The following is a 19,072-nucleotide window of genomic DNA, read 5'->3' on the forward strand; positions in this document are numbered from 1 at the left end:
GGCTCTGGCAGACAGACACTTTCATCAGCCCTGTGTGAACCCGGAGGCCTCGGTCTGAGCTGATCCGGCGGAGTCTGCCTCGGCAGAGACCCGGGCAGCGCCGACCACCCGCCTTGCGGGGCCGTCGGATGCAGGAACAGCCAGCACAAAGGCAGCGCAGGGGGGTCCTCGGGCAGGGTGGGCTGCCCGCACGCCCGGGCACCTCGACCCTTGCAAACACCGGCCGCCCAGGTCAGGATGACCGCCGCCACAAGCCTGGGGCATAGCGACCGGTGTTCATTCTCAACTCATTTTTTGCATCAAGCACGTAAGGGCTGGGGAGGTGGCCAAATCGGGGTAAAATCTTAAATGTCTTTTTTGTTCCTTTTGGTTCAGCCAGTTTAAATTCCACGCCATCTTTTAAGCGGTGGGCTAATATGTATTATACAATTCTCCGTTTGCCTTTTCGAAGGCAACTGAACTTAGAAATACAGACCACGCTGCGGTCCCGGGGGGTGGGGACGGGACAAGACCGAGCTAGGAGCACAGTTCGTACTCCACGTTCCGGCCTCAACTGGGTTGGGGAGGCAGCCCCTGTTCCGCCTCCGCCTCGACACTCTTCCTGCCCCAGCCGGTCCTGTTCTCGCAGAAACGGCCGCGCTCACCCGGCAGGGGGCGGGGCGCCAAGCCCAGGCAGTCACGTCCCGAGCGTCGGGGGCGGGGCCTCGGGCGAAGGCGTCACGAGACCCCGCCCGCGCCGCCCTGAGAGCTCCCGCGCCGCCCGCCATTTTGTCTCCAGTGTCTGGTTTGCGGTCGTCGGCGTTGGAGGGAGTGTCGCGGTCCGTAGGCTTGAGGCAGGGAACGGGGTCTATTGTCTGTGTTTGACTCCGTAGTTTGGTCCGAGGCCTTTCGCGTCTTTCCCGGGGCAGTCGGCAGAGACTCCCGCCACCGCCCCCGCCCCCCCCCTCAGTCCCCCGGTCCGGGAGGGACCGAGCCCGCGTCACGCCCCTCAGCGCTCGCCGATCCCTTCTCTGTCGTTGCGACCGCATCGCGTCCCCGGAATCAGACGGTGCCCCATAGATGGCCAGCTTTCCCCCGAGGGTCAACGAGAAAGAGATCGGTGAGGAATGGGACGGTGGGTGAGGGGTGCTGGTGAGAGCGCCGGGGCTGCGGAGAGGCAGGGAGTCCCCGGAGGAGGAAGCGTCTGAGTTTTAAGTGAAGAAGGGTGAGCCGGGCCAAGCCCTGGAGCGAAGAGGAAGGAAGCGGCCCCTCCGGGGGGTGTCACCGAGGGGTAGATGGGGTCGACGTTGATCCAGCAACCTACTGTGCGCCCGGCTCGGCGGGAGGCAGTGGGCGGATCTTCGGGTCCAGGGGAACCTAGGCGCCCAGGGCCGTCCTCACCGTGTGGCCGGGGGTGGACACCCACCCTCGGGGGAACCCCAGTTTCCTCTAAAGAGGTCCGCGCACGGCCGTCCTGGGATTCTCTGGGGCGTCGAGTGGATAGGCGAGTGCTGGGGAAGTCTTGGGCTCTCTGATTTTACGACGGGAAAAGTAAACTTATGTGTTCGGAGTGTAATGAAAGGGGAGGGGTCCTCATGTATATCAACCACTCTTAAAGGAGAAATGCGACCGAAGAGGTGCCATCAGCCTGGAAAAAGCAAAAAATGGTGTGGCGTTAAGGAAAGCAGCGGTTCGGGGGAGGAGACTCAATTATCTTTTCTACACATAGGAGCGGGGAGGAGCAGAATGGTTGGGTGGAGTGACAGAAGAAAAGCTCTTGTATGAAAGAGCACTTTCTGAAAAGGCTGTCTAGAAACTGGTCGAGAGGCTAGCCCTGCCACACCGAAGTCAGGGCAATATATCCTAGACGTTTGCGTGAAGACCGCCTCGGGGGCTCCGTTGAGAGCACCTCACATTTAAATTCCCTCTTACGGGAAAATAACTGGCACAGTTCTGGGGGGCAGTTAGAGCTGTGCATTGATGGATAGGCTTAGTAAACATTGAACTTAAGTCATATTATACAACTTATATATGTACAGTTTCCATTTAAAAAAACAGGTTTAGCACCCGCCCCAACAAAAAGTCCAACACTAAACTTACTGTGTTAAATGAAAATTGGAGGTGGCTACTGAGCAGAGACCCTTTGCATTTCCCCGTTCTTTATGTATGCCTTTAAATACATGGAGGAGGTATTTCTAGAGAGAGGGAGAAGCTGAAGTAACCTAAAGGCCCTCTATCCATCCTGTATGTGGGTTCAGTTTTTATATCTAGAGACCGCTATCTTAGAATTCTGGACTTTTGTTCTTTTAAGGGTAAGGTTGAATGGCAGGTTAGGAGGGGACTTTAACCCTGGTTCTAATAACTATTTTAAAAATACAGAGAAAACAAAATTCATGCCTAATTTTATTTTAGTATTTTAAGACTATTAAGTAGGTCCTAAAGTGGAACATGGAACCCAAAAGTTCTTATTCCTAGTCCAGTGGGCTTTTTTCCCTCCTCTCCTACACAATAGTATCACAGATAAGTGATCTGCCTTTCATTTATCTGTTTTACTTCATCTTGATGAACTGTTTTGAAAACTTTCCAGTCCTGTTTTCTAAGGGCTGGATAGAGCTACTGAGCATACCTGCATAAGGTAGAAGAACCATCCACTAAGTAGTAGCCTTTTCAGTTAAAATTTTTCTTATTTAGTTAGGTCTCAGTGTTATTTCCTGACTGTAGTATAAAATTATTAGCCAAGTCCCAAATATCTGAACTTTGTCCTTTCCTAAGCTTTAGGAAAACAAAAAACAAGAAACAACCCAAAACCCAGTTTTTGTTTCTTTGTTTCTTTACTTTGGAAGTACCATTTGGATACAGAGTGAAACAGTAACATCTCTATGTAGCTTTGTATCTTTCAGTAAGGAATTAACTTTTCCCCTCTTTTCTTGGATATTAATTACAACTCTCTGTTTCTCAAGTACTGAAAGAGGAGAGGCAAGATTCCTTGACTGATTAAAGAAGTCCTGTGAGACAGGGAGTACTGCCTGGAGCTACGGCCCTCTTTCACAAGGCACTATACCAGATCCTCCCTTTCTGGTTATGAAATTGCGGAGAGGAATGTGAAGAAGGAGCTAAATCTGGTTCGCTTGGTTCAGCAGTAACTCAGTGTGTTACTCCTGTACAGATAATGTAGTATTGTATTTTATGGCTGAGTTCCCATGGCAGGCAGCTTTTCCCTTATACAGGGTCATTAAATCATATATTAAACAGCTGCAGGTAATAAAGGTTTAACTTAAAAAAATTTTTTTCAGGGGCGCCTGAGTGGCTGAGTTGGTTAAGCGACTGCTTTTGGCTCAGGTCATGATCCTGGGGTCCTGGGATCGAGCCCTATTCTGCGGGGAGCCTGCTTCTCCCTCTGCCTGCCACTCCCCCTGCTTGTGTTCCCTCTCTCATGGTCTCTCTCTGTCAAATAAATAAAAATCTTAAAAAAAAAAATCATTCTGTAGGCATATGAGGGTCACTGGTTTGTGGATTTTATATTAAGAAAGTCATGTAACTGCTGATGAAAGTAATGTCATCTTAATTGGGGTGGGAATAGGTGGGGGCTCTGCTGCTTTGATCAAACCACACCTGAGGTATTGTGTTTAGTTCTGGGTGCCACTTTTATGAAGACCATTACCAACTGGAGTTTCTCCAGAAAAGTGATGAAGGCGAAGTTGGAGAATGGACTTGAAACCATGTAATCTAAGGAATGATTGAAAGGCCTATGGAGTTTATCCTGATGAAAAGATTTAGTTGCTGATGTCATGGCTGTCTTCAATATATGACTATCATGTGAGAGCAGGATTAAGCTTACTCTCTTAGGTCAGAATCGGGACTGAGTGGGTGGAGTGGCAAGGAGGAAGATTTTTGATAATGTCAGCTGCACAAAAATAGAATAAGCCTTATTAGGTATTCATATTCGTGAATATCAGAAATACGGGTCTCAATTTTTCTTGCCTTTTTTTTTTTAGATTTTTAAGTAATCTCTACACCCACCGTGGGGTTCAGACCTACAGCCCCAAGATCAGCAGTCACATGTTTTACCAACTGAGCCAGCCAGGCACCCCTCTTTTGCTTTTTAAACCATAGCTCATTTGTTAATGTACCAAAAACTTGGACAAGGAAATGTTGAAATCATTTAAGAATGGGAACTTATACATGTGCTTCTATGTTTATTCAATAAATATTTACTGATCACCCGTCATATGCTGGGTGTTCCACTGGCTATTGTCAGAGCACACATTGAGACTTGAAGTGTCACCTCAATGAGTACATGGTGGGGGGGGGGTTGTATGTATATGGTCTAGCAGTAAGAGTATAAGTGGTTCTTATTTGAACTGCAATACATGAGGTATATGTAGTTTAGTTGTTGGGAAGTTTAAGCCAAAAACCTAAAAATACACTGTAAGAGTTAGCCAGACAACTAATCACAAAATAGATAGTAGGGAAACTAAAGTGATACTAATTTATACCTAAGGAAGAGTAGCAAAATTTGAAATCAAGACCAACCCAAGAAAGCAATGGTGATACACTGATAAAGATTCTTTCCCCAGGGGCACCTGGGTGGCTCAGTTGGTTAAGTGACTGACTTCGGCTCAGGTCATGATCTCAGGGTCCTGGGATTGAGCCCTGCATCGGGCTCCCTGCTCGGCAGGAAGCCTGCTTCTCCCTTTCCCACTCCCCATGCTTGTGTTCCCTGTCTCTCTCGCTTGCTCTCTCTCTGTCAAATAAATAAATAATCTTTAAAAAAAAAAAGATTCCCCAAATTGAGGAAATTCTGGCCAAGTTTGCATGCACACATCTACAGTAGGAGCTTGTTGATCATACTTCATGTGAAATGCAGAACAAAAAGTCTCTGTATACTCCGGTAATAATGCCAGTTTTTGTTATGAATGATAAATTTAAGTACTCTTTTTTTTTTTTTAAGATTTTATTTATTTGAGAGGGCGCGTGAGCGAGAGAGTACAAGCAGGGGGAGCAGCAGAAGGAGAGGGAGAAGCAGACTTCCCATTGAGCAGGGAGCCCAATGTGGGGCTCGGTCCCAGGACCGTGAGATCATGACCCACACTGGAGGCAGATGCTTAACCGACTGAACCACCCAGGTGCCCCTAAATTTAAGTACTCTTAACTAAATTAAAAATCTATGAGATTGTTTATTCTCTGTCCTTAAAAACCAAAAGAATCACTTCCATTTTGGGGTCAGTTTATGGCCCACCATTAAGACACTTGAGGACCACTATTTGAGGATCACAAATGTGTAATGCATTTTAAAGCACTGGTTGGGAGATTGTACTAAATAACGTTTAAGTCCCTTCTAGTTCTAGGAGTTTTGTGATTTTTTTTTTTTTTTTTTTTTTTTGGTGACCTGGGCCTCAAAAAATACTCATGTGGGGGCACCTGGCTGGCTCACTTAGTGGAGCATGTGACTGTTGGTGTCGGGATTGTGAGTTGAAGCCCCACGTTGGGTGTGGAGATAACTTAAAAAATAAAATCTTAAAAAAAAAATATTCATGTTTAAAGAGACCATTTAATAGTGCTTTCCTTTGAATAATGATACAATGTATTTTATAGTGGTTTGTGGTTTTGAAAACTACAAACTTACTGGAAGTTACTTTTCTTACAAAGTTAGCCTGTTGCACTTTATTTTATTTTATTTTTTTTAAAGATTTTTATTTATTTATTTGAGACAGAGAGAACGAGAGACAGAGAGCATGAGAGGGAGGAGGGTCAGAGGGAGAAGCAGACTCCCTGCCGAGCAGGGAGCCCGATGCGGGACTCGATCCCAGGACTCCAGGATCATGACCTGAGCCGAAGGCAGTCGCCCAACCAACCGAACCACCCAGGCACCCCAGCCTGTTGCACTTTAAATGTTAGTAATTTGATGAAAACATAAGATAATGCAAAAGTCAGGACTTTAGTAATTGCTAACCCTGATATATCATTACATTATTATCACTTAACCAGTTTTTTTATTGAAGCCTTCTAAACAAGCTCTTGGGTGGGAGATGTTAAAAATCACTTTATCAAAACTTGAAGTTAGTTATATCATTAAAGGGTCTTCACAGCACATTATCTCCCTTCAGAGGGTAGAAATCAGAACTCCTTATTATTCCTTGTCTGCATGGAAACTCAATGGAGTTGAGAGTCCCAAATTAATATGGAGGCAGTCTCAAATTCATTATTGGTTATATGTGACATATATATTTTTTTCTTTTAGTGAGATCACGTACTATAGGTGAACTTTTAGCTCCAGTAGCTCCTTTTGACAAGAAATGTGGTCGTGAAAATTGGACTGTTGCTTTTGCTCCAGATGGTTCGTACTTTGCTTGGTCACAAGGACATCGTACAGTAAAGCTTGTTCCGTGGTCCCAGTGCCTTAAGAACTTGTAAGATTCTCTTCTTTTTCTGTGTTTTGTATCTCTTTGTAGAATTTACTATTTTCTGTGTGGAGTAATAAAAAGATTTTGATATTTAAGTTTTTCCTTTGTAGGCTGTTGTAAATGTATTTTAATCATAAGCTGAATATATTGGAAAATTTGTAGGAAGAATTATTTGGCCTTATACATTATAGAATACTTTCTCAGATGCTTTTGTGTCTTTGTATTAAAAAGCAGATTACTGGTTCCTTGGTAGTGTATATATTGCGTTGTGCCAGGGCCAGGTGACCTTTGTTATGTGATGCTTTTTGGATTTCACAACATTTTATTAGATAACAGTGTTATGATGATTGTGTAATTATTTTTTATGTACCTAAAGTTCCTCTGGTGAATTTGTTGAAAGTTTTTGTAAAATATATATTAAATCTAATCTCTCCCTCCTTTTTGTGTCTAGTTGACCTTTACATAAATATCCAGTTTTTTGTTTTGTTTTTTGCTTGTTTATACTTATTTTAGGTTAGCTAAAGAAGTCCTAATTGATATAGTGGTTTTGAGGAAAATTTTGACACAAAGAAATTATACATTGCTTTATTGTTGAACTTAATCTCTTTCTTAGCAACTGAAAATGTCTTTTGATTTGAGTTTATTTGGTCATATGCTCATAGCTAATAGCAACTTTTCGCCTTCCCATCCATAGAATTTGGTTGTTATTCAGTATCACTATGATAATATTGCGGTTATTTTAACAAACATTTATCATTTAGTATCTGTAGGAGTCCAGAGTAAATAGTAACTAGATATGACCTTTTTTCCGTTCAGTCTCTTGCATGGCACCAAAAATATCACCAATTCAAGCAGTTTGAGATTGTCAAGACAAAACAGTGATGGTGGTCAGAAAAATAAGCCTCGTGAACATATTATAGACTGTGGTGACATAGTCTGGAGTCTTGCTTTTGGATCTTCAGTTCCAGAAAAACAGAGTCGCTGTGTCAACATAGAATGGCATCAATTCAGATTTGGACAGGATCAGCTGCTCCTTGCCACAGGGTTAAACAATGGACGTATCAAAATATGGGATGTATATACAGGTATGGGGCCATAGTTTGAAAAGCAAACCTGATTATTTTATGATGCAGGGCATCTCTCCTAGGCACTACGTGATTTGAGGATTTTAACTCACTGAAAAGCAAGAATTGGTTCTATGGATGTGTCTTTATGATTGGCCTGCATAGCATCTTCAGCTCATGATTTTATTTTAAGAAAATAGAGTTCTCACTGCTTGGTCGCTCTTCAGAGAATGTTACAGCAAGAAGGACATGCCTAAGGAATGTTTAGTTAATTATCATTTATAAATTAGTAACTTAGTTTATGGCTCAAATGGCAAGGTGTTGTCTTACATACTTTTTCAGTGATAGCTTGGAGGCTTTCAAGGCAAATCTGGTTTTCAACAATCATTGTCTAACCTTTGGAAGTTTTAGTGACATTGTATCTAAAGTTTAACTAGATAGGTTGAGAAGTTAAATTCTTTGGGCAATTAAAAGTGAACGTGTTATTCACTGAGTAAAACAGTTTCTGGCTGATAGTATATGCCAAAAATGTGAAGGCCTTTTTTTTTTTTAAATGAGCATTAAAACTATGTAGAGTAGAATACAGCAGGTGATACTAATATTGAATGAGGATAAAGAGTCAGTAAATTTGATTGGATTCTTAAAAACAATTTAAGGAAAGCACATAGATTTTCATAGAAAACAGAACTCTCACAATATTAGATGAATAAAGTATATTTTTTCACTGATTATTTTTGAAAATTTAGGTGGTTGTGAGATAACATGAATCTTTTTGGGGAGTTTGATAGTCTGTTAGTAATCCAAGAAAAAGAAAAGGGAAAATTGGATTTTATATTTAAAATCATACTATACAAAGATTAAAAAGTGATAAGGTAGGTTTTCCTGATGGTAAATTAACTTGTTTACATTTCAGGAATTCTCTTTAAGCTGATCTAATAAATTTAGGCTTTGTTATCCTGGAAATAATACATTTTACAACTGTGTAAATAGAGAATCTTTAAAGGCGATAGTAAAAGCACTATTAAGTCACTTTACACTTGGGAAACTAAGGAGGTGACAAGTATTTCTATATAATGTGTTTTATGGTGAAGAACCCTATTTTAAAGAAAGAAGCTGATAAAAATTAACAACATTGTCTTTTTTCCCTCTTCCATTGCATTTAGGAAAACTCCTCCTTAACTTGGTAGATCATACTGAAGTGGTCAGAGATTTAACTTTTGCTCCAGATGGGAGCTTGATCCTAGTATCAGCTTCAAGAGACAAAACTCTGAGAGTGTGGGACCTGAAAGATGATGGTATGTCTTTTTTCCAGGCTGTGAAACAGAATGGGTTTCATAACATTACTACTGAGAGATGTCAAGAAGTGTTGATCATTTGGGGCATTTGACTTTAAAAGTGGCCTATGATCAAAGTTTCCTGTTCTCTGCTTAATCGTTTGGTCCCTTTCCTTGTGCAGATCAAACGGAACCATAAATGTGACCCAGAACAGGAACCAGCAGTTACTCTAAACAATCTGATATTATTTAGAAACTAACCACACAGATCTGTATCAACTATATGAGGACAAAATCTGGGTCAATTTTAGCCTTTTATAAATGTGTTAGTTTATTTTCTTCATCTTAGGGAAGGTTATTAACTTCATTTGCTTAGCAAAAATTTAAGTAGATCTCGAAGTAACACAATTTAGTAATCTAATAAAACTTAGATTAAGACATTTATATACCAGGATTTATAGCTCCTAAAAGTTAATAAGTATAATAATAAGTTGGATAGGTTAAGTAAGAAATTATCAAAAGACTTGCTATCCAGTATAATAAAAGTTATGTTAGGGATGCCTGGGTGGCTCAGTCAGTCAGGCCGCTGCCTTTGGCTCAGGTCATGATCTCAGGGTCCTGGGATCGAGCCCCTCATCGGGCTCCCTGCTCAGCGGGGAGCCTGCTTCTCCCTCTGTCCGCTGCTCCCCCTGCTTGTGCACTCTCTCTCTCTGTCTGACAAATAAATAAATAAATAAATATCTTTAATAAAAGAATAAAGGTATGTTAGTGTTAAGTACTCAGGTTTTTCTGAAACTTCGTTAATCGCAGTGCATAGAAAGTTTCGGAAAGTCTACCTCATTTGAGAGGACCAGAGATGAGCATCTCTTTCCGCTTCTTAGCCACTAATAAGAAAGTTTACAGTTTTGGCTAACACCTTACATTTAAATAAGATCTGCTAGTCCTCTAACAGCCTCAGGCTCAAGGTTGAGGGTTTGCTTTGGAAGTATTGTGACTTAAATTGAATGTAGTAGGAAACAAAACTCTGAGGTTTGGAGACTTGTTCCAGCTGATGGGTAATAACAATTGCCTACTAAAATAATACGCGCATCTTACCAAACCACGATGGACCTATGCATCTTAGCATTCTCTGAATGCTCGGCTTTGAGGGGTGGAGATATCCCAACAATTATAACAGTTCGGTTATTAAATTTTTATTTTCTTTTGCATATCGAAAGCTGCTTGCTTTCTCAACACATTTTCAGTTGTGTGCATATGTTTTAAGAATATAGACTCAGGGGCACTTGGGGCTCATTTGGTTAAGCGTCTCTTGATTTGAGCTCAGGTCATGATCTCAGGGTCATGAGATCAAGCCACTCGTCGGGCTCCATCCTGAGCATAGAGCCTGCTTGGGATTCTCTCTCTCCCTCTTCTCCTCCCCACCCCTCAAAACAAAAAAAATGTGGCCTCATTAAAATGTAAGCTCAGGAGAGTTGGGACTTAGTCTTACTCATAGCTGTCTCCTCAGTGCCTGACATACAGTCGACATTCAGTAAGTATTTATAAAATTAAGAGTTAAAATATACAGACATAGTCGCTATAATGCACAGGGGCTTTGGAGTGGAATATAGGTGATCAGAAAGGAAAAAGGATGAAAGGCATTTTGAAGGTGTTCTCAGGTCTCAGCCTTGAAGTGTTACAGGTCCTTCATTTGTAGAGTAAGTGGATTAGACTAAAAGAATTCTATCTTCTATATGTGAATGGTCAGCAGGTTTTTCCTGAAGGGCCAGATGGGAAATATTTTAGGCTCGTGGACCATGCTGTCTCTGCCTTAGTTACCTCTGCCATTGTAACAACAAACAAAGGGGCATGATTGTGTTCCAGTAGAACTTTATGAAATAATCAACTAGTTTATAGCTAACCCTTGTTACAGATAAATCACTGCTGCTCTAGAAGTGTGTGATTCTCTGATCCTGCCATTTTTGAAATGCTGCTCATTGGAAGTGAACTCTAGGGTTAATACAGGTTATTTCTTTTTGTTCAGGAAACATGATGAAAGTATTGAGGGGCCATCAGAACTGGGTGTATAGCTGTGCATTCTCTCCTGACTCTTCTATGCTGTGTTCAGTGGGAGCCAGTAAAGCAGTATGTATCAAAGTTCTTGTACATTCCTTGTGAACTGGATTATAATAATGTGTGCATAATCATTTTAAATCTAAGTAACTTACAAGTCTGTGCTCGGTGTCATGAATATCTTAAATATTTTATTTCACGATGGGGGAGAATTTGCATGAGGGAAATATAGTTATTGATTGTGGAGTGAGAAATTGGATTGCTTTTAGTCAGAGATAATATTCATAAAGTAAGGGGTATGTCAAATTTACTTTTTCTAAGATCTAGGAAAGTTTATGTGCTACAGGAAAGTTTATGTGCTATAGAAGAGATCTAGTCCAAATGTTAAGACATTTCCGCTAATTATTTTCTTCTCTGTTGTTCTATTTTTTTTGTCCAGTTTGCTGTTTAAAAAGTTTTGATTCCCAGCTGGTCCTGGACATTTAACTGAAAAAAAGTAACTTGAAAATCTAATAATAAAAACAGCACTCATGTATGTCTAGAGTGAATTATAGACGAAATTGACATGGTCTGTCTTGCATAGCATACCTGTAGACAGATTAAGTATAAAGTGACTCTTGAGAGGGTTATGCTTATTAATGAACTCTCTTTTAGTTGTCTACCAGCTCTGACTTAGTATAAAGAGATCTTATTAGCTTCAGATGTTTATGAAAAATGTTGAAGTCCAAATACATGGGATATTCAGAATACACTCTGAATTACTGGGGGTGGGAGGCTGGTTTTAAATGCATTTTATTTAGCCAAGAAGTATGTTAAGATAATAGTTGCAAATGTTAGAAGCTTAGAAAAAAAGTATTCAGTTCTTTAAAAATCATAAGAAGAACAAAGCTAGATATTGACATTGCTATTTTAGGCTGTGTGTTTTCCATATGCTTCTTGCTTTCCCTGTCACAGGTGGTGGCAGCAATATTGGTGTGATTGAGGTTATGCTGGCACCACTCGCACACAGGCGCACAATGGTGTTAGCTGGGCAGAAAGAGTGGCATCTCTGGCTACCGGGCTGGGGGCGACCTTTACCATAGGATGAAGTAACCTTGCATTCCGCTGCAAGGTGTACTGTACGTACACAGGTGCTGGTCGATGTCCACTTTCTGCTTTTCTTTCTTTCTTTTTTTCTTTTTTAAAGTAATTTCACCCCGCAGTGAAACCCACTGACTCCTCCAAGTAAATTAGTCTTCCAGTCTCATGGAATTGGGAGTCTGACATGTGAAACCAATTTAATGTAATGTAATTGGCTTTCAAATGGTTTCTCTGTGCTATTTTTTTTGGAATTCTTTGAGATGTTAGAGATACCTTAAGACTTTGATCCAACTTAAAATTTGTATTTATTTTTCTTTGGAAGTAATAATATTGTGTCTGTGCAGAAAAAAAGTAGTAAAAAGGATTGCTTTACTCCAAGAGGAGAGATTGTCTTATTAGGATTGTTGTAAACCTCCAAGCTCGTATTTCCTATAACTAGACTGAAGTAAACATTTGAATCCTATTCAGAACTATTCTGCACAGTCTAAGTACTGATCTTACAGAGTTGAAAACTATGTAAACTTGTACTAAAGTAATTTAAATGTTTTATACTTAAAATGACTAATAATTGTGGTTGGTTTGGGAAGAATAAGATTGGCAAATCTTGATTCACAGACGTTGTTAATTGTAATATTTTCATAAATTAGTCTTTTCGTTTTGTAATGTGGTTTAACGTCCTTGTTGTTTGCCAAAGAAATTTCATTTGGCTGTGAAAATTCTCTTTGCTTGCAGTATCTGTTTCTCTTCCTAGGCTCACGTTGGTGACCCAAGCCTATTGTAAACAAGTGATTATCTCAAAGGGAGATGCCAATGGAGTAACAATTTGTTAACATTACATTTTCTGTCTGTATATTTTTTAAAAATTTGGTAGTTTCTGGAAAAAAAAAAGAAGGGGGTTTGTAGTACTTAACCCTATTTATTTTTGTATATATTTTAGTTACTTAGTTTTTGGAATAAATGGATTTCAGTATAACTTTGTGGTTAAATTGCATTGCCTTTTTTATGTTTAGGCTTATTTTTAAATTAACATTTAACAGAAACATTTGAAATAGAATTTGCATGTCTAATTAACTTAAAGACTGATTTTAATCTGACTATGACACTGAGCATACATATTCTTTTAATTATTCATAATTTATAATGTTTAATGTTAATTAAATTTAGCAGTTTTAGATTAAGTTGTGCCATTTTGTCCTCTGTGTGTCTGAATGAAGCTATAACATTTGCCTTTTTATTGCAGGTTTTCCTTTGGAATATGGATAAATATACCATGATACGGAAACTAGAAGGACACCACCATGATGTTGTAGCTTGTGACTTTTCTCCTGATGGAGCATTGCTGGCTACTGCATCTTATGATACTCGAGTATATATCTGGGATCCACATACTGGAGACATTCTGATGGAATTTGGGTGGGTACAGCATGAATTAATTGTAGTCTGTGGTTCATCTCTGGCTATTAGTATAGCTTTTAAGAAACTACATGAAAAGAATCACTAACATGTAGGATTAAAATTGTAGTCTATCATTGGCTCTCTTGATAACAGATCATGTTGTTGTCATTCGACAGTATACGACTCTGTAGAAGTGGTTAATTATATTTAGAGTTTCGTGTCAAGGTTTTTGAAAAACGGTTGAAACTAACATTGGAGTTAATCTTAGTGTCTTGAACCACATTGTAAAAAGGAGATTAGTAATTCTTTTAAGGTTCCTTTCATTTAATTTGGATCAGCTCTACTCAGTCTCCTCAATTGTGGTCATTAAGGCCAGTTTAAACATAATTCAAAGACAGATGTACTTTGTACCTGGGTAGTTTCGCTTCTTGAAGTGACTCTCATTTTCACTGAAAACGTGTATTTGACCTCAGGCACCTGTTTCCCCCACCTACTCCAATATTTGCTGGAGGAGCAAATGACCGATGGGTACGATCTGTGTCTTTTAGTCATGATGGACTGCATGTTGCAAGCCTTGCTGATGATAAGTAAGTGTGTGAATTATAGTTTGACCTATTATTATCTTTTATTTTTTTATTTTTTATTTTTTATTTTTTTTTAAAGATTTTGTTTATTCATGAGAGACAGAGAGAGAGAGAGAGAGGCAGAGGGAGAAGCAGGCTCCCAAGGAGCAGAGAGCCCGATGCAGGACTCGATCCCAGGACCCTGGGATCATGACCTGAGCCGAAGGCAGACACTTAACCATCTGAGCCACCCAGGCACCCTATTATTATCTTTTAAAGATTTCCTTTCATCTTTCTACTTGAAACATTTTCAAGGCTTAAAAAAGCCTTTCTGCTGTGTGGGTTTTAATGTCTCTTTCTTTAGACAAGACTTTTGGGAGATATGTGTCTTAAAGAATATTGGCCTGAAGAAGAGTATCCATGCAAACTAAAGATAATCTATGCCTTTCCCTGTGTTTCTTGTGTGTTAACTAGTGTAGGCAGACTGGGTAGATTTTTAATTAGCTTTTAGCTCACAGATTTATTTTTCAGTAATAGCTTGTAAAGATTGAAGCAGAAGGGCATTTTCAAAGTGAAATAAATGGTAAAACTGAGTCACTGTGTCCACTGCATTTGCGGCTACAAGATGAAATGTCACACGAGTAAGATACACTGGTACGATTATTGGTACGAAGCAGAACCTAGGTATCGCCATTCCTTTTGCTCATGCTTTTATTATACCATGTGCATGGTATACAGTATTAAGTAGTTTGGTCACATTAATTCAGAAAGTGAGTCACTATCGTTTTTCCAGAACAGAGAAAGTTTTGTTTTTTGTTTTTTTTGCCAGCAGTCACCGTTCTCTGTTTGTTCAGATTTTGCATATCCAGTCTCTGCTGTTTCTAGACACATTCTGCCTATGTGAAAAGGCTTTTTAAATGTGTTGGAAAGAGTAAAACCTTTTTGCCTTTTGGGAAAATAAGATGGCAAATCTTGATTCACAGACATGTTGTTAATTGTAATATTTTCATAAATTAGTCTTTTCATTTTGTAATGTTGTTACATTACATAATGTTAATGTTAACATCCTTGTTGTTTGCCAGAGAAATTTCATTTGGCTGTGAAAATTCTCAGAGCAGATACTAATTGAGCATAAGGAGAAAGATTCTGGTTGTGACCATTATGGATCCGAACACTGGGAAGGGAAGGCAGCCATACAATATAGTCTCTTAAGTGTGAGCTGATCCAAATTACTGATTGGTATAGGCTAGAAAATATTTTATAAAGCAAGTTAGAGTAATTGAGTTAGCGTAATTGCTTGCTGCAGTGATATGTGTGTGTATCTATGTGTGGTTGTGGCTCAGAACAGAGTGGCGTTTTTTATCTGAAGTATAGATGTTGCTTTTACCTTAAATATTCTGATACTCACTGGATAACTTACTTCCTTTCTAGAATGGTGAGGTTCTGGAGAATTGATGAGGATTATCCAGTTCAAGTTGCACCTTTGAGCAATGGTCTTTGCTGTGCCTTTTCTACTGATGGCAGTGTTTTAGCTGCTGGGTAAATTGATTTTTCTGTTTTCTTTTAGAGGCAATTTAAGGTGGCTTTTATTTATTTATTGACAGAGAGAGAGAGAGAGGAAGAGCACAAGCAGGGGGAGTGGCAGGCAGAGGGAGGAGAAGCAGCAGGCCGCGGGGAGCCCAATGGGAGACTCAGTCCCAGGACCCTGGGATCATGACCTGAGCCAAAGGCAGATGCTTAACCGACTGAGCCACCCAGGCACCCTAAGGTGGCTTTTAATCAAAGCAGCCAGTATTTTATTGTCACTAAATCTTCCATAAGGGCTCTTTATAATACTGTTACTTTGTCATAGAGGAGATCATTGGTTAGGCCTCCTTAATTAGGTTTTAATGTGTAGTTTGTGACTCTCATACACAGCCTTGGATGTTAGTTGTTTGAGCGGTAGGATGTTGAAATACATGTAATGTAGGTGACTGAGCTTGTGGGTTTTTTTTGTTGTTGTTTCTGTTTAGGACACATGATGGAAGTGTATATTTCTGGGCCACTCCGAGGCAAGTCCCTAGCCTTCAACATTTGTGTCGCATGTCGATCCGGAGAGTGATGCCCACCCAGGAGGTCCAGGAGCTGCCGATTCCTTCCAAAGTTTTGGAGTTTCTCTCCTATCGTATCTGACGGAGCTCACTTGACACAAACCTCAAGCTTGACTGACTTCAAGTATCTGTTTGTCAAGGTTTAGAAAATTTATTTAATTTGATACATTCTTGTAGTGCATTTTGATCATTTGAGCATATTAAAATATTATTTATAGACTACAGGAGAAATATTTCTGGACATATCAAATGTAAATTTTTTTAAAATTTAACTGTGAAACCATATACATACATGTATATATTTAGATATAAGCTGCTATGTGTTGAATGGACCCTTTTGCTTTTTTCACTTTTAGTTCCAACATGTATATATTGCTTCAGTAGAGCTGCGATATCTAGCTTGCTGCAAAGTGGAAGGAATTTATTTCCTCCCTGCCCCAGGCCACTGCGTTAGATGGTAATACTGGCTGAAGAAAGCAGTTGGGGGTGGGGGTCAGGCATCTGACCTGCAAGTAAAACCCAAGGGGAAAGGATTTTGTTTTCTTTAGGAATGGCATCCAAGACATAGAATTAGTGAAATTACTAAATACAAACAGAGCCAGGGTATAACTAGGAAAAGAGTGTGTGTGTGTGTCTGTCTGTCTGTCTGTCCTGCGTCATTCTCCCCCCCCGCCCCCCAGCCTCAAGCTTGGAAAGCAGCTTGCTACTTTAACCCAGTGGTATAAAGTATTATCAATTTCAGTCAGTTTGAAAAATCCCATCTACTGTATTATTGCTAAATATTTTGTTTATACTAAGGGACAATTTTAAGACCATGGTTTTGCTTGGTTTTTTTTATGTTTTTTTTTTTTTTTTACATGTATCATACGTTTCTGCAGGGGGTAATACTGGTGATTTGCCAGAGAGAAGCAATACAGTGTATCTGCTTTTGCCTTCTGTTATTTATCTTACCTGCAGATGTTAAGAATGTATGCATTATGTACAATGCTTGATTATATATTTTTGAGTTTTTTAATTAAAGACTTGTAAAAAACCACTATCACAAATGTTTCTTAAGTATGTTGGGAAGTTGAGTGCTCGTTTTGTGTGCCCAGGGTAAGACGGATGCAGTACCACAGCACATTACGCAAGAAGGATGACGAATAGCACAGGTACTACTACTGTGGAGTTAGTGCTTCATGAAGGCGGCCACTTTTGGTGGTTTGTTCTAGGAGAACTGTTGTAGTAATTGTTACTTACTTTAAAAGCACAGAAAAGCTCTGGAATGGGAAAATAACTATTGAGCAAAAGGAAGATCTTTTAAGGGAACCAACAGGCTTATAGTAAGTCTATCTGGTTAAAGTAACCAAAGGAAAGTCTAGTGATGTGGGCCTTTTGAGGAAGCAGAATAAGCAAAACTTATTCAGTCATGTGTGCTCTTTTTTTTAAAGATTTTATTTATTTATTTGACAGAGAGAGAGACACACAGCGAGAGAGGGAACACAAGCAGGGGGAGCGGGAGAGGGAGAAGCAGGCTTCCCGCGGAGCAGGGAGCCCGATGCGGGGCTCGATCCTGGGACCCTGGGACCATGATCTGAGCCGAAGGCAGACGCTTAACGACTGAGCCACCCAGGTGCCCCCAGTCATGTGTGCTCTTGAAGACTTGGTTGTTGCCACTGAGATTATCTGGAAGTTCTTAACAGTTGGCTCTGTGAACAGTGCAAGTTACAAATTTGAAAACCAATACAAAATGTGCCTAAGTTACTTCTTGAGAATCCTGTTTTACAAAAACCACAAAAGCATCTTATCTTTAAATCTGTTGTGATTTTTTTTTTTTTTTGCATTTTACTTTGTAATACATCTGCTTTATAATTTGAAAATGATAAGATACCATTACTTATTCTTCACACCATGATATTATTTACTCTCCAACCAACATATGTGATCAGGTAAAAATTGCATTTCTGGAAGATGCATTCTCTGAGAAGGCCAGATTGCTTGCTACATTTTCATGTGAAAATCATAGTGCCAAGGTGAAAGGAAGATTGCAGGATATAGTAAGTAGAAACACGCTTAAATTTCCCATTTGTGGAGAAGATAATAACAGGATGATACTAACATAGAGTTGAGTGACCAAGGGAAGGTAGGAGAGATGTGGTCGGGTCAGATTCTAGCTATAGGATTTTATCAAAATGATACTGCTTTCTCTGATTGCCAAAAGCATGCCATTTGGAGAACTGGCAAGAGATCATTTATGTTCAGACCCAATTTCCTATTTTAGTGCTGCACAGGGCGCCTCACACTCAGCAGTCACGCTGTCCTTCACAATTTCAGTTGATTGAAATAACTTCAAATGACATTAAGACCTGTAATTTGATCTTAGGTTGGCAAACCTTAACTTTATGATCCTTGAAGTCCCCTGCCTACTTGTGACAGAGTGAAGTTGGATTCAGCTGGTTTGTACTGCCCTCAGGGCAAGACCAAAAAAGGCTGGACTGCGCTGTAGCATGCTTGTGGGTTGGGGCAGTGGCTGATGGGTGCAGAGGACTTGGCTATCAGCCAGCCCGCACAGGGAGGAGAAAGTCCCAAGTATGAGAAGCCAGCGTCATCTCCCAAGCCAGAGACCGGGGCGTGAATCCAACCGTCAGGTGAACCAAGTGAAGGTTTGTGGGTGAAATTTTTATCCAAGTAATTCTGACCGGGTTTGGGCCTAAGAATGCATTTTAACTATAGAATGTATGGATTATAAAACACAAGTAATTCCTACAGTAGAGTTAAATACCAGTTCTTCTATGTCAGTTTCAAAATCCGGCCAAGCATCAATTTGGAGTATACTGGTTTTTTGTTTTTAAATCCCCTTGGAAGTAAGAGCTGTTCAAGTGCAACCTGGAGAAATGGCCATCATAACCTTGGCTTACATTTATGGTAAGATGTTTGGGAGGAATAAAGATTAGTAGACAATTTCACCCTGCCCTTTTCTCTGTAAAGCTTGCTTTTAGCCAAGGCAAAATACCTGGTTTGAATAAGGTGTAAATTGATTTATTTATATTATGGGTGGTTGGGTAGCTTTGTGTGGTGATTTGGCATTTATTATATAGGTTTAACAGTTGAGTCAGGAAAAAAGATTGAGGCTGGGATTGGGAAAGGAAGAGCAATTTCATTCAATTTTTATTAACTGGCATTTTCCCTACT

At 40.1% G+C, this 19,072-nt stretch overlaps 1 protein-coding gene across 2 annotated transcripts; it reads left to right on the forward strand.

Annotated features, from left to right (window-relative positions):
• The first annotated feature begins 764 nt into the window (after nt 1–764).
• Nucleotides 765–16,937, forward strand: WSB1 (WD repeat and SOCS box containing 1). Of its 2 annotated transcripts, none has more exons than XM_006731569.3 (9): nt 765–1,099; nt 6,221–6,389; nt 7,200–7,468; nt 8,611–8,742; nt 10,745–10,845; nt 13,094–13,266; nt 13,722–13,835; nt 15,243–15,350; nt 15,824–16,937. In XM_006731569.3, the coding sequence occupies exons 1-9, from the start codon at nt 1,060–1,062 to the stop codon at nt 15,981–15,983; spliced, it is 1,266 nt and encodes a 421-aa protein (XP_006731632.1). In that variant the 5' UTR covers nt 765–1,059; the 3' UTR covers nt 15,984–16,937. The 2 variants fall into 2 exon arrangements, with proteins under 2 accessions (XP_006731632.1, XP_081661537.1); XM_081805411.1 differs by lacking the exon at nt 765–1,099 and adding an exon at nt 5,066–5,105.
• The last annotated feature ends 2,135 nt before the right edge of the window (nt 16,938–19,072 follow it).

This window comes from Leptonychotes weddellii, chromosome 15 (assembly GCF_054177405.1).
Source record: "Leptonychotes weddellii isolate Sample4059 chromosome 15, ASM5417740v2, whole genome shotgun sequence".
Taxonomy (NCBI): Eukaryota; Metazoa; Chordata; class Mammalia; order Carnivora; family Phocidae; genus Leptonychotes; species Leptonychotes weddellii.